Raw genomic sequence first — 25764 nt, 5'->3', positions numbered from 1 at the left:
GCTGGCTGCGGGTCGCTGTCAGGAGGGGGTGGCAGTGCAATGAGGTCGGAGAGCCTAGGGGGGTAACTGGGTTCAATGGCACCGCCCGCTCTATACACCGTGTCCCCGCCGCCCGCTGTTGGGCCCCTGGAGCTGACTCCTCCGGGGGCCCGGGCCCTTACTCCCCGCCCCACAAAGGAAGAAGCGGGCGCCTCTCGGCCTGGGCTGGCCGAGCCCCTTTGCCGTGCAGCCCTGGCTGCTCCCCGCCCCGGCTGGAGGTGCCGCTGCCCGGGCAGGAGCCAGGCGGGCGGGGGCACCCAAAGGCCCGCGGCTGGGCAGCTGCAGCAGGCGGCCGCCCCGAGGCTCCCTCTAGCGGGCTCGGCGCTCGCCACACCCCCGCGGCAGGCAGCCCGGGGAGCCCCGGCCGGGGAGCGGGGGCCCTGCCCAGCCGGCTGCCGCACACAGATAACCACGCGCGGGCTGCCTGCAGGGGCGGAGATGAAATTCCCCGGCTCCGTCCTCGTCTCCCTGCTCCTCTTCGTGGCCGAGACGGGCACCGCCCTGTACCTGGGCAGCACCTACCGCTCGGCCGGGGACCGCATCTGGCAGGGGCTGACCCTGCTCTTCGCCCTCCTGCCCTGCGTGCTGGTGCAGCTCAACCTGGTCCTAATCCACCGGGACCTGAGCCGGGACAGACCGCTGGTGCTGCTGCTGCACATCCTGCAGCTGGGGCCCGTCGTCAGGTGGGGGCGGCTGCTGGGCTGGGAGCCGGGCCGGGGGTAGGGGGACCGAGTCCTGCCTTGGCCCTTTTCGCTGGGTTAAAAGGCATCCCCGGCGAGCCGCCGCTCCCTTCCTCCCCGCGGGCTCTAGCGGGGGGCTGCCCGGAGAGCAGCCGCGCTCGACTCCATGGAGCGGAGCTGTCCGCTCGCTCTGCAGCGTTGAGCTCATTTGCTGCAGCTTTTTTTCGCTTTCGGAAGCCTAGCGAGCTCCCTGCGTTTGTGCATAATCGCCCACGGCTGCCCAGAGGATTCAGGAGGCCTGGGGCAAAGCAATTTCGGGGGCCCCTTCCGTAAAAAAATACTGTAGACCTCAGACATGCTAGTGGGGGGGGGGGGGGCAAATTGCCCCCCCCCCCCCCCCTCCCCGGCGGCCCTGTAATCGCCCCCCGTGTCCGGTGCAGCCGTGTCTAGGTTTGCAATGTGCAGCGCGCGCGGTTACATGTGTTACCTTGGCGCAGTCTTCAGATTTGTGTTGCAGCTGCCGCTGTGTTCCTGGGATGGCAGCACGGTGACGCCTTTGTAATACACGCAGATGTGTGTGCATGCTCGTTCGCTCTCTTCACATCCCTGTCCTGTGTGTCTGCAGAGAGCTGTGTGTATGTGCATATGCTGGGTGTTTGGGTTCTGTGTGGGTGCTAATAGGTACAGCCATGTTTATGCATATCAGCTAGATCTGTGCATGTTGTGTGTGTCTTTGCACAACCTCCCCAACTGCATGAACTCCCCTACAAGGCTTTGTGCCTATGCACCTGCATTCTTCAAAGTAACAGTAATACTGTAGAATATGCTTTAATTGTTGTTGTTGTTTTTTTCAGTCAGAATGATTTATGTTGCTGTCCTGAGGGCTAATACAGGGAAAAGTAATAGAGAGGTAGTCCTGTTAGTCTGGTCTTGCTGCAACAAAAGACAGGACTAATTCAGGGAAAGGCTGTAGTATTTGGTCAGTCTTGGGAATCCACAAATTTTAACACTTAGCATTGAAGAAAATAGGTTGTGAGTCCCTCTCCCCACACTACACCTCCCAAGTGGCAAGCAAACAGTCTTCTCTTCTAAATAGTGACACCTTTGCTGAGGCTGAGATGGACTCTAGAAGCTATTTTCTGTTTGTGCAGACAGGGGCCATTTCTCTAAAGTTGCTTGACTCTTGTGAATGAGATAAGCCATTTGATAGTTGTGGTGAATGTGTAATCTATACCTCACTGCAAATTTCTGCATAGTGGTGGCATACATCAGAATGATGTAACACGAACAAAGGGAAACTCCTAATGTGGCTTAATTTAAATATTTTGTGATAATGAAACCATAGTTAATGTTAGTATTTATAACTTTCAAGACTCCTTTCTTCCACAAGGTGTGTTCTGTTTAACAAGCGAGCCCAAAATTCCACTTTAGATATTGCATTGAAAATGCACTTTGAAATAATACTATTCGCAAGAAAAATATTTTGGTCATTTGATATAAGCCTATAACAACATATTTTCTCTTTTTCTTTTATGTGCCATGACTCTTTACAATGTTTTTATCTGCATAAGTATACATATGCATGTCATTTTTCAAAAATCAACAAAAAAGAGTAAAAAAAATAAATTTCTATATGGAAAGGAGAAGGGGTTTGGCTCAAAGATTTTAAAACTTGTTGAAAAGCCATCTGTAAATCTGAATTTTTTTTGTTCATTCATTATTTTGGTGAGATACTGTCAATTTAAATTTGGCCCAAAATTTAAGTTATGTTCTAGATTTTCTAAAAACGAAGTCCAATAGAAATAGTTCCAAACCCAAATAAAATATTGCCAGTGAAATCAAAGTGAAAAGGACTATGAACGAAAACTAGTCTGACTTCATCAATTTTCATTTCCTAAGACAAGAGACATGGAAAAAGAAAACAAAAAGCTTAAATAGTGACATAAATAAAAATTTCAAAAATTCTGTGAGTGAAATCTTAACCATGTTGAAGTGAAAGGATGATCTACATGTGCTTGGTCTTGCCATGAGTGCATGGGATTGGACTTGCTGATCTCTCAGGGTCCCTTCCAGTATTCTATGATTCTAGTATTCTGCCACCTCTTTTTTAATCATCTTTAAGTGTTTCAATAATATAGCTAAATAAATGTTTGTTTACAGTATCTGAGTCTTAAATTACATTATGTAGTAAGCATTCTGTGATGTGTTGATCAAGACCAAAATGCAAGTACAGTTAGCATGGCCCTACAGAAATATTGTCATTTCCATGGAGGTTTCCCTGTTCATGTATGTCGTCATTGCTACACTTTGGAACTAGATTGTCTTTAAACTGGTTATCATATATTTAATCACTAGAGGATTTACATGGTGCTGCGCAGGTGCTTAACTGAAATAATTTTTGTTTGTCTTCATGTAAATAGTTGTTTTGGGATGAGCCTGGGAATGAGGGGCTCAGTATGTAGACTTTCCCAGGGAGAGAGGACTACCCCCAGCCCTTTCTCACCACAGCAGTTTGGGTCCAGGTGAGAAGCGCTTCTCTATGGCCACTGCAGCGCCAGCGGACACAGCTATGGAAGGGGTTGATGTCCCTCTGCTGGGCTACAGACACACTCTCTAAAATATATAATAGATTAGCTGTTCCTTTCTCCACCTCTGCCTCAATGGGGTTATACTGCCCTGGCCCCCATCTCTGACCCCTTGCTTTCCCCAGTGGTCATTATATAGTATAACTCTCTCTCACTCTCTTTTTCCTTTTTATGAGGAACAATCATATTCCAGACACATCCGATTGTCCTGGCACAACCAAATCCTTACCTTGCTTCTGATAATAGGCATCTGAATACCAAATTTGGTGGTCCTAGCTCTTACCGTTTAGGAGTTCTTGGACAGTTTGTGTGTATCTGTCTATTCATCTGTTAGTCTCTCTCAAATATATAGTAGATTTGCAAAGAACTGAATGATAGCTCTAGAGAATTTAGAGGTTATCGGATTTTCACTACTGTTCACAAAAATAAATATATTCATTTCATTTATGAAATTCCCTCTATAGCAACAGCACTAAGGACACTGTCCTACATAATAAAAATAGAAGCTTAGTAAATCAATGTTCTCTTTATATTCAAAGAATATAATCAATCAAGAGATCAAAAAGAGAATGTATGTGTGAGAGGAGAGTGGTTAGAATAAGGAAGCTAATGGTAATAAGTTCACAGTGTTTTTCTACCTTGATTCCCCCCATCCACACTTGCACAAATCCTAGTTTGGTCCAGTAGAACAGGAAACAGATCCCAATAAGTAGGGCCGGCCCGAGGCATTCTGGCTTCCCAGGCACGGCCCAGTCCGGCCCAGTTGTTGCTGCTGGCGCACGCGCTGGGCCATATAGGGCGCCGCGGCCGTGGGGGGAAGGGCATTGCTGGCCGCACCGCAGGGATGTGGGCGCTGCGGGAGCCGGGCGCCCAGCGCCTCACGGCAGTTGTAAGGAACACCACGTGTCCCTTACAGCTGCCCTCAGGCGCCTCCCATCAGTTGGCGAGCCGGGCAGCTGCCCAGGGCGCGCATGCCTCCGTCAGGCCCTGCCTATAAAGCTATTAACCAGTACTGATCTATTGTGTAAATAGTGCAGTGGTAGAGAGAACACCTTCTTCCAGAAAACCAGCCACATCGTTACACACTTTAAGGCTATGTCTATACTGTAGCCTTCTTCTGCAAAAGCTTATGCAAATAGTGCAGAGTGGAATATCGCCACGCTTTATTTGCATAATTAATTAGCAGCCGTTTTTGCGCAAGAGGCTTTTGGGCAAAAAGGAACTGTGTAGATGGCTCCTTTTTGCGCAAAAACCCCCTCTTGTGCAAGAGCCGTTTTTCCTGAAAAAATGAGGAAGGTTTTTGTGCAAAAAGAAACCGTCTACATAGCTCCTTTTTGCGCAAAAGCCTCTTGCGCAAAAATGTCTGCTAATTAATTATGCAAATGAAGAGTGGCGATATGCGCCACTGCGCTTCATTTGCATAAGCTTTTGCGGAAGAAGGCTACAGTGTAGACATAGCCTTAGTCTGCACAGTACACTCTTACTGGGTGATGCGAACCAGCGACTGATGGTCCAACCAGGCCAAAGAGGATGGAGAGAGGCTGTTCTCAGTAGTGATGGAGGGCAGAACAAGGAGCAATGGTCTCTAATTACAGTGGGGGAGGCCTAGATTGGCTATTAGGAAAAAGTATTTCACTGGGAGGGTGGTGAAGCACTGGAAGGGGTTACCTAGGGAGGTGGTGGAATCTCCATCCCTAGAGGTTTTTAAGGTTTGGCTTGACAGAGCCCTGGCAGGGATGATTTAGTTGAGGTTGGTCCTGCTTTGGGCAGCGGGCTAGATTGATGACCTCCTGAGCTCTCTTCCAGCCCTAGGATTCTATGATTCTAACCAGGCTGGAGCAGCTCCCCACTCATGGCACAGTGCAGTGGGGCCAGTCCAGCCAGAGAAGCTCCTTCCGCCCACCCATGGTGCAGTGTCATGGGCCCAGCCAGTCCTGCAAGTGGGGGTGGGGAACTGCTCCATGATTAATCGGTTAAACATAGTGTTTAACCATTTAACTTTTAAAATAATTTACATTCCTAATAACTAGGAGGTACGTCTACACTTGCACCCTCTTTTCAGAGAGGGATGCAAATGAAGACCTTTGAAATTGCAAATATAGCCGGGATTTAAATATCCCATGCTTCATTTGCATAATCGCGTTATGGCGCTATTTCGAAATACAAAACACAGTGTAGATGCGGTTATTTCAAGAAAATACCCTTCTTCCGAAATAACTGGTTAAACCTCATTTTATGAGGAATAAGGGTTATTTTGAGAGAAGGGTTTTCTCTCGAAATAACTGCGTCTTAACAGTGTCTGTTATTTCGAAATAGCGCTATTTTGAAATAGCGTCATAACGCAATTATGCAAATGAAGCATGGGGTATTTAAATCCCAGCTTCATTTGCAATTTCAAATGTCTTCATTTGCATCCCTCTCTCGAAAGAGGGTACAAGTGTAGACATACCCTTGTAGAGTCCCCCAGGGGCCTGTACTGGGACCAATCCTATTCAACATATTCAAAAAAAATCTGGAGAGAGGAGTAAACAGTGAGGTGGCAAAATTTGCAGATGATACTAAACTGGTCAAAATAGTTAAATCCAAAGCACCCTATGAAGAGCTTGAAAAGGATCTCACAAAACTAGGTGACTGGGCAACAACATGGCAGTTGAATTTTAATGTTGATAAATGCAAAGTAATGCGTATTGGAAAACATAATCCCACCTATATGTACAAAATGATGGGGACTAATTTAGCTATTACCACTCCAGAGAGAGAGAGCCTGGAGTCATTGTGGATAGTTCTTTGACAACATCCACTCAGTGTGTAGCAGCAGTCAAAAAGCAAATAGAATGTTAGGAATCATTTAAAAAGGGATAGAGAAAAAGACAGAAAACATCTTATTGCCTCTATATAAATCTATGGTACACCCACATCTTCAATAGTGTGTACAAATGTTGGTCGTCTCATTCCAAAAAGTTACTTGGCATTGGAAAAAGTTCAGAAAAGGGCAACAAAAATGATTAGGTGTATGGAGTGGCTGCAATATTAGGAGAAATTAGTAAGACTGGAACTTTTCACCTGAGAAAAGAGGAGGCCAAGGGAGGATATGATAGGAGTCTATATAATCATCACTGATGTAGAGAAAATAAATAAGGAAAAGTTATTTACTTGTTCCCATAACACTAGAACTGGGGGTCACCAAATACAATCTAACAGGTAACAAGTTTAAAGCAAACAGAAGGGAGTATTTCTTCACACAACACAGTCAAACTGTGAAACTCTTTGCCAGGAGATATTATGAAGAGAGCAGGTCTTTAACAGGGTTCAAAAAAGTAATAGATAAATTCACAGAGATTAGGTCTATCAATGGCTATTTGCCAGTATAGGCAGGAATGGTGTCCCTAGCCTCTGTCAGAAGCTGGAAATGGGTGACGGGTTGGATCACTTGATGATTCTCTGTTCTGTTCATTCCCTCTGGGGGACCTGTCAGAATACAGCATAGATGGACCTTTGAGCTGATCCAATATGGCCAGTCTTATCTTCTTATATAGGGTAGTTGGCAAGTGGTTATTTTAGAAATTAATGGAACCAATGATTGTTCCTGTGAGCCAACTGAGGGCCAGCTTCTCAAAGGTAATTATGTGCCTAGATCCCAATTGGAATTAGGTATTAACTGTGAGGATCTGGGTCTAACCCTGTGATGCAGCTGCGTGTGAATGCGTAGTCCACTTTAGTGCCACAGATATGTACTAAACTTGTTTTATGAGGGCTACTAGAACTGGCCTCATTCACAGGAAATTACACTAGGCTCACAAATCTTGCTCACGTACTTAATTTCAAATTCAGGGTGGTTCACCCTCTCTGGGTCACGTTTGTGGTTGTCATAATACAGAAGTTGAGAGATGAATTGGTTCTCAGAGAGTAGAGCACACACTATTAGCAATTGTAGAAATGGTACAGAATGCTAATAAGGTTATTGCAAGCCCTTTCATTTTTTTTCTGTGACACTTTCTCTATCAATTTATTTCCAGGTGTGTGGAAGTCTTTTATATTTACTTTCATGCGGGGAGGTTTGAAGAGCCTTATGTCAGCATCACGAAGAAGAGGCAGATGCCTAAAGATGGACATTCAGAAGAAGTGGAAAAAGAAGTAGGCCAGGCTGAAAGAAAGCTGTTTACACATAGATCTGCATTCAGCAGGGCCTCTGTGATCCAGGCTTTCCTTGGCTCTGCACCGCAGCTGACTCTTCAGCTGTATATATGTGTCCTGCAACAGGAGATCACAGCAGCTAGAAGTATGTACAGTTTGTGTTCCATCTGTGTATTGGTGGGAAAAAGAGGTGGAGGGTCAGAGGTTGCTCTCTGCTAAACTGCCTACTTTTGCCTCAGCTGGAGAAACAAGTTGGAAACTACTTCATTTGCTGGGCATATTCCAGTATGTTTCAGCCAGCAATTACTTTGTGCTACACCTGTTCTCCTCCACTCCATTAAATTTTAGATTAAAGCACTTCTTATGGCATATTTAGGGTGCTCCATAAAAAGTAATCTTGTGGATCACATTCATGGCAAGATAAGGAGATAGATTATCAAGGAGGCAGAGTAACTGAGATATATTCAAGGAGAAAAAAATTGCCCTGGATTCCCCCTTAAATGCTTGGCAGGGATACATGGTAATACATGTGTCCCCCATGCTGGCACAAGGAAGAACTACTTTAAGAAATAAAATAAAAATAAAATATGTACAGAGACACCCTAAAAGATTTCTTTTTCCTTGGCTGTTGCCATGGTAGCACGTGCTTCTGTTATAGCACTAGAAGGACATGGTCCATGCCTTGCCTGCTGATGTTCTGTAAGATCCAATTATTAATCAGTAGAGTTATTGACTGATCACAGTTATTCATGCAATCAGTTAAGCACCATTCTAATCACACTGTTAAACAAAAGACTACCAATTCAAATGTATTAAATTTTTTAGGTGTTTTTCTACATTTTCAAATATAATTATTTCAATTATAGCACAGAACACAAAGTGTACAGTGCTCACATTATAATATTATTTGTCTTATCGTTTTACAGTGCATATGTTTGTAAATAATTTTCAGTTCACCTGATACAAATGTTGTGGTTCAATCTCTTTATCATGAAAGTGCCACTTACAAATGTAGAAATTGTTACATAATTACACTAAAAAATGAAACAATGCAAAACTTCAGAGCCTACAAGTCTGCTCAGTCCTACTTCTTGTTCAGATGCTAAGACAAGTTTATTTACATTTACAGGAGATAATGCTGCCCACTTCTTATTTATAATGTCACCAGATAGCAGGCATTTGCATTTTCATGGCAATTTTGTAGGTATTTACGTGACAGATAGTCTAAACATTTGTATGCACCTTTATGCTTTGACCACCATTCCAGATGTCGTGCTGACAACACTCGTTTTAAAAAAAAGTGTTAATTAAATTTGTGACTGAACACCTTTGGAGAGAATTGTGTGTCTCCAACTCTATTTCACTGACATTCTGCAATAAATTTCATCTTCTAGTGGTTTTGGATGATGGCTCAGCACATATTTGTTTTAGGAACACTTTCATTGCAGATTTGACAAAACACGAAGAAGATACCAATGTGAGATTTCTAAAGATAGCTACAGCGTTCAGCGGAAGGTTTAAGAATCTGAATGACTTCCAAAATTTGAGAGGGATGAGATGTAGAGCATACTTTCTGCATCAGAGTGTTGCTCTTTTAAGCGTTCTGAAACTATAGAACCTGAACCCCCACAAAAGAAAATCAACCTTCTGCTTGTGTCATCTGACACAACTTTGAATTGTTATTGAGCAGAACCCGTCATCAGCATGGACACTTCTATGGTTGTTGAAACATGAAGGAAAGTATGAAGCTTTAGTGCATCTGGCATGTAAATATCTTGGCTACAACAGTACCAAGTGAACGTCTGTTCTCACTTTTAGATGACATTGTGAACAAGCAGCAAGCAAATTTAAACAAACTCGCTTGTCTGAGTGATTTGCTGAACAAAAAATTGGACTGCGTGGAATTGTAGACGCTAAAGTTTCACATTGTTTTATTTTTGAAGGCAGTTATGTTTTGTACCTAATTCTACATTTGTAAGTTCAACTTTCATGATAAAGAGATTGCACCACAGTATTTGTATTAGGGGAACTGGAAAATACTTCATTTTTTTTTTTTACAATGCAAATATTTTTAATAAAAATATAAAGTGAGCCCTGTATCTCTGTATTGTAATTGAAAATGTAGAAAATATCCAAAATTTAAATAAATAATATTCTAACATTGTTTAACATTGTGATTAATTATTATTAATTTTTAGTCACTTGGCAGCCCTACTAATCAGGTGAGAAGTAGTAGTATTTGAGCAGCAATGCGAGTTTTAGGTGTCTCTTTCCCAGATAGATTACCAAAGGGCTCCTTTGGCTGGGAAGCCCAGGCAGGTGATAGACTTTGGTTGGTTTTGCAGCTGGGGAAGTTTTCAGAAAGTCCCCATGTAACAGCTTATCTAAATATTGTACTTTAGCTGTGACTATAGGGGAGAGCAGGTATCCAGTACAGGTTGTGGCTCGCTAGTGAGGACAGTGTGGTGGTGGCAACTGTCAGCTTCCTAACTTGGTAAGTACCAGATGTAGATCTAAGATGATGTTCAGAGGCAGATGATTGTGCCCCACTGACCAACAACTGACCCTTTGTTGTTTTTATAACACTTCTCACCATAGGCGTGCACAGCACATTTCATTAGGGTGTGCACCCAAAGAATTTTTTTTAAATGTACTTTGACCCCCATTAGTCACACCCCTGACCCCTGTTAACCACGCCCCTGACCCCCATTGGCCACACCTCTGGAGGTAACACTCTCGGAGCAAGATGGACACATGACCAGAAGTAAAAGGTGTCATGTGATACCCCCCTCGAAGGACTTTTCCCACCATCCTCCTACCAATAGGGATTAGTTTGCCCCCCCAGAACCCCTCTCATGCAACTATCCTGCAATTGCATTACACCAATGTGTGTGACATTAACTCGGGGATGGAGAGGCTGGGGGAAGTGTTCCCTCTAAGTTTCCTCCCATGCGCAGAATTAATTTTGTGTTGTGTACCAGTACTGAGTTAATGTGGCTTGTTTGGATGTGCCACTGTGGCACCCAAGTTATTAATAAATATCTCATAAACCTCTACCTTTTCCCTCTGCTGCCATGTCTCCTTCCCTTACTCCATCAGCTCCCCTGGTGCCTGCTGCCCCCCAAACTCCTCATCCTCCTCTGCTGTCCTGACTCCTGCCTTTCTAACTGCCCTCAGCCTTCCTGAGACCTGCCTACACCCCCCGCCAGCCCTTCTCTCCCCCCTGTGCCCACTCCTCCAGTAGCCCCACTCTGATCATGTGAGCTACCCCTCCTCATCCCCTCTCCTAACACCTCCCTCTACACACCTGCCCTGCCTCTCTCCTCTGGTGCTGGTCCCTCCCCTGCAGGTGTCTGCCCTTCTGCTTCACCCCCAGAATCCCCTGGCACCTGCACCCTCCTGGTGCCTTCCCCTTCCCTCACTGCCCCCACCCCCTTTGCCCTCTTTTTCCCTGATGCCCACCCCCTCATCACCCTCTGCCCCTGTTCCCCTTATGCCCGTGCCCTCACAGATGCCTTGCTCCATCCCCGCCTTCCTCATGCCCACCCCTTCTTTCAAGCCTTCTCCCAGCACCTCCTCCTCCCCCTCTAATCCCCAATGCCCTTACCCTCTCCTCTCCCAGCATCACCCTGTCCCCCCTCCAACTGACACCTCCCCTCCTTCCCTTTTCCTCACTGTCTCCACTTGGCCCCCTGGCATTTGTGTCTCCTTTACCCTGTCCCTTGGTCCTTTCCCCTTTTTTCTCCTGACCTGCCCCCCTCCCCTCAGCACAAGCCCGTTCCTCTCCCACCTCTTCCTCTTATTTTCCCCCCTTCCCCTGCCCTCCCTTACCTTCGGCTTTTGCCTTCCAATTCGTGGGGCTGGAGTCAGAGCCAGCTCAAGCTACAGGCCGGCCAGGCCCTAGCGCGGGGTGCCACCAGGGTGCTGCGTGGTGCTGCCGGGTTGGGCGGGGGCCCCTCAGGGGTGCCGCGTAGTGCTGCTGGGGCCTGGGGTGGAAAAATGGTGCCGGCCAACTGGCCGGCGTCTCTAATCGTGCCCCAGCTGCTTCTGGAGCTGGACTGCGTGGTTTTAAAGTCCCAGGCTGTGACATCACGCCACGCCCGGGCATCTCCCCTCTCATCTGTTGTGTGGCATTTGAGCACGCCGCGCATGTGCTCTCTCTGCCCCACAGTGCCCCGTAGATGGCTGTGGGGAATTTAAAGTGAGGGGCTGCGGCACCCTGTCACAAATCTCTCTCCTTCTCCAGCAGCCGCTAGCCGGCCCAAGACATGATTAGGGTGTGCCTGGGCACGCCTCGCACACCCTATGCGCACACCTATGCTTCTCACTTGTGCTGTATGACAGACAGCATTCAACCACATGTCTGCCAACTGATTCAAAATGCTCCTTTTGGAGGGGATGGGCCCTTCCCCCATCACACTGTCTGCTCCCTGTATCATCTCATGCAGAAAATAAATATGTGGAACTGACTGTAGACTAAGGTCTCTCATATGGCAAGTGTGCCCATGGTACTGACACACAATTTTTTTTTAAAGCCAGTTATGGTCTGCGTATCCGGTAAGGCTGTGTTCCTAAAGCCCCATGCACATACATTTGTATTCTTTAGCAATACAACCATGCTGATTTGGGTGTGATGCCTTCTAGTTTCAAGGCACACCTAAACTTGCAAAGAAATTGAAAGAGTTAAATTTCAACTGATTAAGTTATGGCCGGGTGTAGTGCAAGCATACAGGTGTAGTGCAAGCACTATAGATCTGTCAATGTATCTCTCTACTGACTGGCAGCAGCCTTCTTGTCCATGTTGTGAGTATACATTGAATTTTTTTGGCATTATTATTTAGTGAAATGGTCACAAGAGACTGGACTAAGATCACTGAACAAATTACTTATTCAGAGCTAGTCAATTAGCCTTTGGCAGTGGTACTTTTTTAAACAGCAAAAACAAAGTTTCTTTTCCAGACCTTGCAAAAGCATTGGACCTGGATTCTCAGACCACAGTGTCCATTACCAGCACAAATGCCTGTAAAGCAGCTGGCACCAAAGAATTAATCAGCATCCAGTGATAGTATGTCAGCTTTAGCAGCTGCCAGCTTTATTTTTAAAGGCACCTAAAGTGCTTATTTAGGCACAGCGCTGTAGCTTATTGAAAGACAAAGCATTGCTCTGGGTACTTCATTGTGCCTGACAGCTAAGATGAATTAATCACGTGCAGGCTGAGCCATGGCAAGAGGATGAGAACAGAATGGAAGTATCCTGCATTGAGCAACATAATCAGCACTCGGTCTCCAAGTGCTGATCTGCAGATGGCCTTTGCTGGAGAAAAGTCATCTCTTCCCTCCCCCAGCCAATATTGTTGGCTGCTAGTAGTTGTCACCAAGGAGAAAGGCTGTCTCGGGCCACTCGGATTGATAGAGAATAATAAAAAAAATACAAAGGTAATTGGTACATCCACCAAAAGCAGAGCAGTGAAGAAACTTCACAGAGTTCTAAATGACAAATTCATAGGCAAATTCCTCCTCTTGGGCGAAGACAGCAACTTCCATGCATGCCACATCTACACACACAAACACACCCTAACTTTGAGGAAGCCTAGAGCAAATCATGTTACTATATAATACTGAATGCAAGGAGGCAACTTATTAGCTGGAAAGCATTGCACTTGTCTTCCCTTAGACATTTGGGCCTTATTCACATTTCTCTAACTTTCAAAACTGGACTTAACACCAACTTAAACAGGATGCTGATAGTTAGCCAGAGTGCATTTGCCTAGTCTGTGAATTTATGCACGTTGCCCTGGGTGCCTCATCTCATAAACTGTAATACAGAAGTGGATCTAAATCAAGCATAAGAAGGACCGAGAGTTAAACGTGGTGCTATTTATCTGCTCGCCACTTATTTGTGCTGAAATTGTTTGTGAAAGGTACCATAGTGATTTGGAGCATTGGGTGAGCATGGGCTGATGGTTAGACCTGGGGGTTAGAAATCACGAGGCTTTAGTTCTGTGCTTCACTCTGCTCCTCAGTTTGTATGTAGCTTTGGGTAAAACATGGAATGTCCTGTGTCCCAGTTTCTTTCTCATGTGTACAATACTTACACAAATGTGTAAAGTGCTTTGGAATCTCAAATCAAGTTTCATGGATTATTCACAGAAAGGCACATGTCTGTAGTGTATCAAGTTCTCTACAATTCTCCATTCCTTTGTTGCCTTGCTTAGACAGTCATCAGTAGAGTTAAAATAACCTTCAGTTACTGTTTTATTTGACCTCCATCTAAGGAATAGATAGATTTCATACAGCTGCAGCAGTTTCTTTTGAAAAAGATTTTGTTAAAGAAGGTAGTAATAGTGACATTATGAAAAGATGCCATATTTAATTACATGGCCTTCAAAACACATTTGTTTCTGCAACGTGACAATCCTAGTAAATATAAATTAGGATTTTTTATAAGGACTGAGAAGCAAAAAGTGATTTCTTGTTATCATTGCCAATGCCAGGTAGTATTAAGATGTTGCTGCAGAGTCTGCTTTCCCAGCAATCTGTCAACCACAGAACACTTCCTTATCAGAATTTAGGACAACATTTTTAAGAGGTGTGGGATACTTTTGAGTATTTTAATGTATTTATTAACATGGAAAATTATGGATGTCAACCACATTTTCATATCTAGGTCCCAAATGTTAGGTACCAAAGTAAGTGGCCTGAGCATAGGTACAGGTAACTGTACCTACCAAATATTGAACATTCTAGATTTAGCAGCTGGGTTCTACCAGGTATCAGCATTATCAGCATACTATTATATGACTGCCTTAGGACAGTAGTCGCCCTTATGTTACCAAGAAGTGGGGAAGAACAGAGCTTGTCAGCCGTAAGTCATTAAAAAACCAAAAACTTACTTCGTAGTGCTGGAAGACAGAGTGTTACTCAAACCATTCATTCTTAAAAAGAATACAGCCCCAAATTTCCAAGAGAATGAAATCCTTCATCACACAGCACTGCTATCAAGGGGTGTAAGACAGTTTCACGGGAAAATATTTGACTCCATCAGCCCCTCCCTTCCTCACTGATGGGTGCTGAGCCAGGTACATGTTCACTGCAGGCAGTACTAGTCCTTTATATTTTCTTCCCTGGTGGCCCAACAGTGTCATCCCCACTGGTTTGATTGTGGCATTTGGATTGATGGCTGGCAGGCTGTTACAAGCATGGGACTTCAGGTAAAAGAGCAAGCTTGGGCTACTACAGCCTACTGCTGTACAAGATTGCTACCAATGGGAAAACACCCATTCAGAATAGGAAGTAGCTTCCACCAGCTGGGAAGGCAGATTTGGGCTAAAATAATTTCTTTTGAATCACTAAAAGGGACCAGGTTGTGTTCTGAATACTTGCCAGCTTATCAAACAGGTTGCAGGCAGCTTTTCCGTAAAATCTTTCTGCGATAGGAAGACTTTTTTAGTGTGAGCACTCGCTTTGCAAAAATTGCAGAAACAATTTTTTGCTTAATTAACTCTTGTCAGTATTTGCTCTTGGAATTCCAGAACCAGTTTTGATCTTGAGCAAAGATTTCTAAGAGTGCTGAAAAGACAGGCTCTCACTGTGTTCACTTGCTAGTCTGCTTTTGGCCATTACTTTGTAGGATACAGTGCTTAAAAAAATCCTCATGCCATATATAAAACATAATTTGTTTTTAAAGAAAAATGGGGAACAATTCAAGCAATAAACAAACACACAGAATGCATATTACAGGAGAAATCCTTCCCCACAATGGAATATGGACTGTACCATTATACAATTGTCATGGTTATTCAGCCTTACAAGCTGATACTGGGTATTTAGGTACATGGATACCGTATATTCCGGCGTACAAGACGACCTCTGATGTTAAAAAACATCCCCCAAAAATCGGGGGTCGTCTTGTACGCTGGGTATACATCCCAGGCGTGCCTGGGATGCCCCCCCGCCGGCTTCCCCCGAGGCTTTCAAAGCCGCGGAGGGGCTCCGGCGGGGGAGCAGCCCAGGCGTGCCTGGGATGCCCCCCCGCCAGCTTCCCCCGAGGCTTTCAAAGCTGCTACGGCTTTGCTCCCGGTGCCTCTGGTCTGCTGGGGACCATCTCCAGCAGACCAGGGACACCGGGAGCAAAGGAGGCGGAGGGGCGCTGGGGTATAAGATGAAACCCTATCTTTTAATTAAAAAGATAGGGGGTCGTCTTATACGCCCAGTCGCCCTATACGCTGGAAAATACGGTAATTCTTTGTCAGGCATTCTATTCAAAATGAATTTAGAGATGTTTGAAGACAAGGTGGCAGTTAAAATGTACAGGGAAAAGCTCACTAGCTAATCACTCAAAGATATTAAAATATCTCAGTTTCTTAGAGTCATGCTCAGAGCTTAATTCCTTTCAATAGCACAAGTGTGGTTAAATAGCTGTAATAAAGCAGTAAATGTGGTCCTTTTATATGATAATAAAACAAACTAATTGGAAGTTGCAGATAGCATTGATTGCTAAGCACTAAATTAAAATAATTGACTCGAGTGAAATCTATCTAATCTCATTTTATCTGATAAACTAGAAAGTGCTGTAGCATCACCAGATTAATATTCAGCACATATTTCCTTCTAAATGCTAACAGAAATGACGATTAAAAAATGAGTAGTCCTGTGGTACCTTGGAGACTAACAAATATATATAGTATCATGAGCGTTTGTGTGCAAAACCCACTACTTCCGAAGAAGTGGGTTTTGCCCATGAAAGCTCATGATACTATATATAATTTTGTTAGTCTCTAAGGTGTCACAGGACTACTCGTTTGTAAAGTTACAGACTAATATGGCTGCCCCTCTGAAAAATGACTATATAATTTATGAGTTTTACTTTAATTATTTGCATTTAAAATACGCCTTGTATGAAAATGCAAAGATTAAAGCTAAAAGTTTCAAACGTGCATGCTTAAAACTTGTGTCCTAAATTTATAGTTCAACTCCTAAAATAAAAGTGGCCTGATTTTCATAGGTGCTGAACGTATGCAGTGCCCAACAGTGGCTTGGCTACTCAGCACTTCTAAAAAAGCAAGCCACTTATTTTAGGTGCCTAATTATAGATTGAAGAGTCTGAAGTTTAGACATCAGGTATGAAAGCTCTGTGCTAATATATTTCAGTCTGTGGATGCATTTTTTCGGTATCTTAATTCACAGCTCCTACTTCCCTGTAGTCAGATAAAAAAGCACTTTAGTAACTGATATTATGGAAAAAACCAACAAATGGTCTGGTAATACTTTATAGACTAACAAAAATGTAAATAGTATCATGAGCTTTTGTGGGCACAGCCCACTTCTTCAGATTACCAGAGTTAGGGGGCCGTGCCCACAAAAGCTCATGATACCATCTACATGTTTTGTTAGTCTATAAAGTGCTACCAGACCATTTTTTTCTGTAACAGACTAACTCGGCTACCCCCTGAAGCTTCTGATATTATGGAGTATCTAACATTCTGCTATCACAGTTTCACATGACATTGAGCTCAGATGCTGCATGACATTTGTGAACTCCAATCTCCATGTTTTTTTCATGGTGCGAGAGGCTGCATTTGCTGTTTCACGTGCCCGGGAGCTATGTAAGGAGATGCCCATCACAGTAACGTTTTAGTGCCACCTGTTGTCACTTTGGATGCCAGATTCCAAGTAGCCCCATCCGCACTCTGCCATGTTTAAATCACAATGAAGCTCTTCCCCTGAGGAATCATAAGTAGGTGTGGAAAAACACAGAAGGGTGGATTTCCATACTTACAAGTCAGCATCTCTAAATTCAGTCTAAGGTTATATAATAGAGACAGGGCGGGGAGAGAGACAAATAAAGAAAATACAATGCAGCTAGGTGAACAAATGCCATATTTATCTTTTCCACGAGAAAACAGAGAGTGAGTGGCCAGGGTGCTGGCCTGGAACATGTGGCTTCAATTCTTAGCTCCATCACACACTTCCTATGTGACCTTGAGCAAGTCTCTGTGCCTCAGTTCGCCTTTGGTAAGAATGCCCTACCTCACAGAGTTGTTGTGAAGATAAACACATTCAAGATTGAGAGGCACACAGATACTACAGTGGGGACAGGGGAGGGAGGAGGATATAAGTACATCACATAGTTAGATTTTACACAAAGCTTGCATAAAATACTTCAAATCTCTTGGTTTCCTCAGCATTCCTGGTCTAGGAGATAGGGATAATGCACTCTTAGATGGGAAACGCACTGTATTATTGCAAAGTATTATTTTATTAGAGGATTACATAGTGTGTAGAGCTGGGGGGTTTTTTGTTTGTTTGTTTTGTTTTGTTTTTACAAATGTCCCAGGGCATTTTCAAATTTACAGCCAGATCAAAGCACCGTGAGCTGTGATTTGCAAAATTCACTTAGCCTACTAATAACACTCATGGATGGGTGGCTGATTCCATGACTGGGGAGCACCATTGCTGAAATCCCATGCTCAAAGACTATCCACTAAGGAAGTTAGAGTGTCACTGACTAACCGTTTAACCAGTAAGCTGATTCTTATTGGTTAATGGTGTTGGCTCCTGGGGAGACGGCTTTGCTGCGGCAGGGCAGTGAAACCTCCTCCCCAGGAGCTGGGTGGACACGGGCGGGTGACCCCGTTCCTGGAGAGGTTTCACTGCTGGCTCTGCTTATTTTGTCTTTATACTGCAGAGCCCGCAGCGTGTAACCACTGATATTTTCAGCAGTTGCATGGTTACCTATTTGACTGAATTTTAACATCCTTACTATCCACCCAAGTAACCTTTCTGATCACACTGGATAGGGTGCTGGTGAGCGCCTGCAGATCCTTGTCTGATCCACCCAGTGCAGTTAGCTGGATCTTTTTCCTTTTGTGACAAAATAAGTTAGGTATTACTTGCCCCCCAAATTCACCCTTGCTTTTAGTGTGCATGTTTGGCAGGGAGAAGGGCTCCCTCTGTAAGAATGGGGTAGCATGTTTAGACTGCGTTGCTAGCATGGGCAGTTGGTGCTGCTGGGGCTGAGGGAGGCAGGCCCCCAGCCACACTTACAGCCCCGCCCCCTTTGCTGAGGGCCCCTCCCCCGCACGAGGAGGGGAAGAGATGGGGGGGGGGGTGAGTACATGCATGCCCCTCAGCTTCCCTGGCCCCCAGAGCACCAGGAGGAGGAGGAGGGCACGCAGTGTGGCCCCAGCACAGGGAGGGAGGGAGGAGGCCACATGGCTCCAGTCTCCCTGTCCAGGAGCACCGGGAGGGCAGGCGCTGGGGGCAGCACCACTCTGCCCACAGCAGGTGTTCTGGGGATGGGGCCATGCATGGCGGTTTGGGAAAACAAAGCCTTCCCCCACCTAGGCTACCAAACACCCATGACTGCTAGACTTTCCTTGGAGGAGGGTGGGAAGGACGGGACATGTGTTGCTTTCTGCTACTTTTCTGCTCCCGCTCAACCCCCAGCCCAAGGGCCGTCCATGAACTGATTTAGCCCTTGGCAGAAGCTAGAATAACTCCCAGGCTCTAACTCGTGCTGGCTGCACTAACTCCATGGGGCCATTTTGTCAGCCCCCGATTGCCAGAGCACAGTGCAGACTGGTGATGCTCCCACCCACATCTCCTAGCTCAGGGGCAGGCTGGCGTCAGAAGAAACTCCAATCTTTTCCATCCATGTGCAGAACATGTTTTATGACATTCACTGAGGCATGTCTGAATGGGCACCACCAGTAGAAACACAAATCAAGCTGCGGGCACTCTGCTAATCAGCCGGATAGCATCTGAATTTCTCCTGAGGAGCCACACAAGTGCCCAGCTTACAGGGAACACTCTTCAGGAGTGGGTGGTGTAGAAAGGCTGCTAGGATTCCCCTAGCACAGTGGGGTGCACTCTTCTCCCTTTCCCCTTACTGCACAGTTGACTGAGCAGAGGGGTTTTGACTGCAGGTTTGGGGGGGGAACAGGAATGGGGGAGCAGCTGGGGCTAGAGGTGATGTTGGCCTAGGAGTAGAGAGGGAATGAGGGTAGAGCTGGTATGGGGTGGAGCTGGGCTGGAGCCGGAGCAGAACTGTTGCTGGGACCAGAGCCAGGCTGGGGCTTGAGTGGAGCTGTGGCTGCGGGGGGAGCTGCTGGTTTGGGGGCAGAACAGAGCAGGGTAGCACTTCCTCCCCACCCCATTGGGGACTGGGTTGGGTCCCACTGCATCCCCCCCAAAATATTTCTCCATGCCCCCACCCTTCAGTGGTTTGGGAACCACTGTCTTATAGAAGGGGCATCACCAGCTTCCCTGTTGAAAGCAGCTTTCCAGTTGCTTTGTACTACTTGAATACGTTGCATTTACTGTTTGCTAAAACAGAAGGTTCTGAAAATCTTCTCTTTTCCCAGGCATCTTCATGGTTCTTTCTCTGCTGTCGATTGTATATGGCGCATTACGCTGCAACATCCTGGCCATTAAGATTAAGTATGATGATTATGATGTCAGCGTGAAACCTGCAGCCTACCTCTGCATATTCCTCTGGAGAAGCTTTGAGATTGCCACCCGGGTTGTAGTTCTGGTTCTTTTCAGTTCTGTGCTTCAAATCTGGGTCCTGCCTGTGGTGCTCCTGAATTTCTTTGGCTTTTTCTTTTACCCCTGGATTCTCTTTTGGCAAAGCAAATCCCCTTTCCCTGAAAATATAGAGAAGGCTTTGAGCCGGGTGGGCACAACTATTGTATTGTGCCTCCTTACCTTCTTGTATGCTGGCATTAACATGTTCTGCTGGTCAGCAGTGCAGCTGAAGCTGAATGATTCTGACTTAATTAACAAATCCCAGAACTGGTACCGACTGGCTGTATATTACATGCTAAGGTTCATTGAGAATGCTTTCCTCCTTTTGCTGTGGTATGCCTATAGAACAGACGTCTACCTGTACGTGTGTGCCCCTTTATTAGTCTTGCAGCTGCTGATTGGCTATTGCATGGCTGTCCTCTTCATGCTGGTGTTCTACCAATTCTGCCACCCCTGCAAAAAGCTTTTCTCATCCAGTATTTCAGAAGGCTTGCTGTCTTGTTTCAAATACCTCTGCTTTGCTTGCAAACCACCTGCGGCTGCTATGCCTATGGATAAGGCAGACTTGAAATCGTCGGATGGTACTGATGATGATGCCCAAGCCAGTTATAAGACAAATGAGTCTCAGAATGGGAATCCGCACCCGAGTGCTTCTTCCAATGCGTGAAGTGGCTAGTAGCAAGCAGGCATAACCGGAAAGCTACGGCACACTGACCCAAAGCACTGCATATCTTGAACTCTGAGCCTGGTTAATTTTTCTGGTGGTGCAGCAGGACTGCTTGTGTGCTCTGACATGCAAACACAGATGGCACCCTTGACGTGTGTACACGTATGGCCACTGCTGCTTGTGGATTTATATTCTGTGGTGATTCCACACAGAGGTTTTTCATCTTAGGGAATGTCTAGACTGCCCTCTAAAATCGAAATGAGATACGCAAAATCGATTTTTATTTCAATTTTATTTCAAAATAGGCTATTTCTACACAGCGCCAAATTTCAAAATAAAGCACTATTTTGAGACATCCCTGATTCCTCGTGGAATGAGGTTTACAGGGATGCCAAAAATTATTTAGAAATAACTGACACTTTCCTTGGACTGAGATCCCCACAGGTGAGGTCTTTAAATACATAGCAAAATGGGCCTGACACTGGTCTGGTTCTTTCAGAAGGTCTGAGGAAAATGAGAAGACCTACTAAATTTAGAGAGTGTGATGAGAGCCGGCCACTTCAGCATGGAAGCTGAGCCGAGTTGTGGTCTACCTAGTAATTGTAGATGATCAGCTGTGGTGCAGGTGATTCAGTTTTTATGATAATGAACTTTTACACCATGACTGCTGTGATGCCATCCATACTACATGCCTTTGTGACATCAGGATCAGACTGCTGCAAGGCATTCTATACTAAGCTGGCTACAATGCAACCCAATGCCCTGCTGCTAGTGCTAGAGCGTGATTATTTCTGAGAATGGGCAGAGAGCATTAGGCTTACTTCATAGAATCGTAGAACTGGAAGAGACCTCAGGAGGTCATCAAGTCTAGACCCCTGCCCAAGGCAGGACCAGTCCCAACTAAATCAACCCAGCCAGGGCTTTGTCAAGCAGAGACTTAAAAACCTCTAGAGATGGAGATTCCACCACCTCCCTAGAAGTAACCCATTCCAGTGCTTCACTACCCTCCTAGTGAAATAGTTTTTCCTAATATCCAACCTAAACCTCCCCCACTGTAACTTGAGACCATTGCTCCTTGTTCTGCCATCCCTCACTATTGTGAACAGCCTCTCTCCATCTGCTTTGGAACCTCCCTTCACTCTCTGCATTTGCTCCTGCTTAGTCTGCGGATTGAATTTACACTGTCATGTTTAAAGCCTTGAATGGACACAGTGTAATGTACATTATCAATGTCCCAATACAATGTATCTGGATCCCTCTCTAACTAGAGGAAGAGTGGGGCTTCTACGTCATGGGTCATGTGGAAGCAGAAGAAATTCAGCCCCATCTTTTTTTATTTTACATTGTGTTTTGATTATCACTGTGTCATTATTTTGGACTGCCTTGCCCTGTTGGCCTCTGAAGTTCCACAGATTTGGGTTCTTTTAAAAGAGGAGCATAAAGACCTTTTGGCACAACAACATATTGATTATTCACGTGCTCCTCATGTTGCTGAGAATGCTGGGCACTCAGGAAAGACAACGTATTAGGAGCATTTTAAAAAGAGATTTGCTTTGTTTTAAACAGCAAGACAGTGACAGATAGTCTGAAGACTGTATTCACTTATTCAGACTTTCCTGGGTGATTCAGCCCCTTTTGTTTGTCCTGAGCCTTACACACCGTGGATACCACCGAAAACAAATAGAAATTCATTAGCTGGAATCTCTTTTACCATCATTGGCTAAGTTTCTATTCTACTTTAAAGTAGATCATGAAGTCCTTAAAAGAAACAAGTGGGGCTGACACCTACTCTGTTGATTAGTCTCCTTCTCCAAGAAGGTGTGGAATACATTCTTGGGGAGACTGCAGTATTTCAGTGTGTAGGAAAAAACATTCTGTCATTTGCAGGTTTCTTCAACAATGAATTAGAGGAACAGAGTGTGGAAGCTTGAATTATCTTCAATGGTGCTATAGTGATTTACACCAACTAGGAATGTAGTGTAGAAATGTTCTCATCTTCTTCCAACTTTGTACAGTTGGATACACAAGGGAATATGTCCCATCATGCAGTAGAAACACAGACTCATGAACACCAGAGTTATGAACTGACCAGACAACCACACACCTGTCTTGGCACTAGCAGTACACTGTCAGGCAGCCACAGAGACCAAAAAACCCCCAAACAATCCAGCAGGTTATTTCCCAACAGGACAATACTGGGTTAAACACAAACTACTAAAAATAAAGAGAAAGCAGCATTTTTTCTTCTGCAGAATAAAGTTGTAAACTGTATTAAGTCAATATTTAGTTGTGAACTTTTGAAAGAACAACCATATGTTTTTGTTCAGAATTACGAACATTTCAGAGTGATAGTGTTAGTGTAGACCGGTCCAATGTCTGAAAAATACACAAAAAAATCCTGCAGGAGTAGAGAGTAAATGAAATCGCTACAACAATTCAGTTCCTCTTTCACTGCCCCTTCCCCTAGAGCCCAGCTGCAGCATGCTCCCATAGCCCAGACACTTGCATGTCCCCTCCACAAGAACCCCAGCTGAGCTCCCTCCAACTCAGACGTTTGTACCTGTTCCCCCCACACAGAGCACTGGGATCCAGAAGGAGAAACAGTCTTATGCTAAGTCCCAGCTTGTGTGGAGTTTCATGCATGGTGCCTCCTTCCTTCAAGACATGAAGGGAACTGCAGCTCTCTGGCACCCTCTAGTACCCTCCCCTTCACCCAGTACTGTCCACTATTTGCAAGCTGATTTCTGCAAAGGTCTGCTGGGTACAGCACCCCCATCATGGTAGCTAACAGCTCTGCAACCCATTTCTGGGGCAGGGGGAGGAAATTGTGCACAAAAAACCCACTAATTTCTGCATAAATTCATCATTGCAAAATTCTCCCACAAGTGGGATATTAAAAATAATACCAGTGAAGCTCTTTTAAGATATTTCCAAAGCATTTTCCCTGTAATTCATATGGTTTATGGGATAAATAATGGTGTTGTGATTTTGCTGTTTGGGAACAATGTGATCTTCCCAAATTCAGGTCAGTAAGATATTTATACCACGCTAAAATAAATAATAGCAAAAGCTGACATCTGAGAGTCTAGTATACACATAGTTTTTACACCCACAATAATGAAGTCTGTCTATGCATATTTTTAGATAATGTTCCATGTTACTTACTATTTTTGGATTGGTCTGTTGAAATGCATGTGGAAGCTACTGAATATATTAGATAATTATCATGATGACTATATATAAGTTTTGTTGCAGTTATGTTGCCTTTGCCTCAGTTATGCAGAGGTAGCCAAGAGGATTGTAAGCAACTAGTCGACTGACCGATAAGCATAAGCTGTAGCGCTGCAGTTCCCCACTGCTCATCTGCCTTTTAAATGTAATAAGAGCCATGGGAGGTAAAAGGCTGAGGCGCAGCTGGGATAATGAGCGCCCCTCCTCCCCCTTATCGACTATCGATTAGCTGATTAATCAAAATGTAACATGCCTAGTAGCCAATTATATCTGAGGGTATGTCTACACTACCCCGCTAGTTCGAACTAGCGGGGTAATGTATGCATACCGCACTTGCTAATGAAGCCCGGGATTTGAATTTCCCGGGCTTCATTAGCATAAGCGGGGAGCCGCCATTTTTAAATCCCCGCTGCTTCGAACCCCGTGTAGCGCGGCTACACGGGGCTCGAACTAGGTAGTTCGGACTAGGGTCCTATTCCGAACTACCGGTACTCCTCGTGAAACGAGGTGTACCGGTAGTTCGGAATAGGCACCCTAGTCCGAACTACCTAGTTCGAGCCCCGTGTAGCCGCGCTACACGGGGTTCGAAGCAGCGGGGATTTAAAAATGGCGGCTCCCCGCTTATGCTAATGAAGCCCGGGAAATTCAAATCCCGGGCTTCATTAGCAAGTGCGGTATGCATACATTACCCCGCTAGTTCGAACTAGCGGGGTAGTGTAGACATACCCTGAGATACTAGATCAAACACTTCTTCCATGTAAGTGTTACTGTTTCAGGCTACCAGCCTGCAGATATACAGTCATCAGAGGTTAAATAAACCCATCAGATAAACACAGCTGCTATATATATCTGTGTTATCTGATGGTTTTATTTATATATAGATAGATATAGATATATTAACTGTGTTACCACTGCTGCAGGGAAGAGAATGTATAAAGGAAAAATAGAGGCAAAAGCTGTATGTACTGTTGCCCCCAGGACTTATCTACACTGGCAAGTTTTGTCAAGGAAAAGTGTCTTCCTTTGATAAAACTGCGTGAGTGTTCACACTACAGTGTGACTTGTCGCTAAAAGTAGACATTTTTGTCTACAAAGAACTTCCAGCTCCATGAGGGAATTTTGTCTTTCTCCTTTCCTTTATTGTCCACAAAGAGTCAGTATAGACTCTGGTGTTTGTTTTGTTGAGATAACTGGCTTCTGCCAGTATCCCACAATGCCTGCCCTGATGGCTGTGCTTAGTGTTGTGATCTCTGCTGCCCTGCAAGCATGCACCTCTCCCCTTTCAATGCTCTGGGAAGTATCTGATAGCTGAGTGAGCCACTCCATTTGGGGAATAAAGAAAGAGAAAATCATTGGACTGCTCCTGTTCCGCCCTGCACTCGGAACACAGCTGCAAGCAGAGTTAGTCAAAAGAAACCTAGGACTGGAAAAGGAGTAAATACAAGGGTCATGTGAATTCTAACTGCCCCCAAAATTTCAGTTCAGTAAAAATTAAATATTTCGCAAAATCACCGTAAATTCTTGGCCCTCTGGATAAAAGGAAAGGCCATTTGTTCAGCCAGTCAACCTATTATATTGCTGGAGTGGGAGCATCCAAATTTTATAAAAATAGCAAAAAACAAATTATCAGTTCTAGTCTATCCTAAATTGTACCCACTCCATAGTCGGATTCATTATTGCTGACAGAAATGGCAGTATTTTCCCCTTAATTGAATAGCAAGGTTTTGTGAAATTTTTAATTTATATATGAATGCAGTGCATACTTGCAGAGTTTTAACTGTGGGCTGGGAGTAAAGTAAATTTAGAAATGGGAGCCAACTGCAGGATGCCAGCTGTTGCTTGGTGAGATTTTTTAAAAGGTACTCATCATTGCATGAGCAAGTGAAATAATACAGCAAGTG

At 44.8% G+C, this 25764-nt stretch overlaps 1 protein-coding gene across 1 annotated transcript; it reads left to right on the top strand.

Annotated features, from left to right (window-relative positions):
* Window positions 1-425: 425 nt before the first annotated feature.
* Window positions 426-24132, top strand: XK (X-linked Kx blood group antigen, Kell and VPS13A binding protein). Its single transcript, XM_006133929.5, has 3 exons — window positions 426-722; window positions 7321-7583; window positions 19803-24132. Exons 1-3 carry the CDS (start codon window positions 478-480, stop codon window positions 20630-20632), a joined length of 1338 nt encoding a protein of 445 aa, XP_006133991.1. The 5' UTR covers window positions 426-477; the 3' UTR covers window positions 20633-24132.
* The last annotated feature ends 1632 nt before the right edge of the window (window positions 24133-25764 follow it).

This window comes from Pelodiscus sinensis, chromosome 1 (genome assembly GCF_052426305.1).
Source record: "Pelodiscus sinensis isolate ZL-2025 chromosome 1, ASM5242630v1, whole genome shotgun sequence".
Classification (NCBI taxonomy): Eukaryota; Metazoa; Chordata; order Testudines; family Trionychidae; genus Pelodiscus; species Pelodiscus sinensis.
This window is presented reverse-complemented; position numbering and strand designations above follow the sequence as displayed.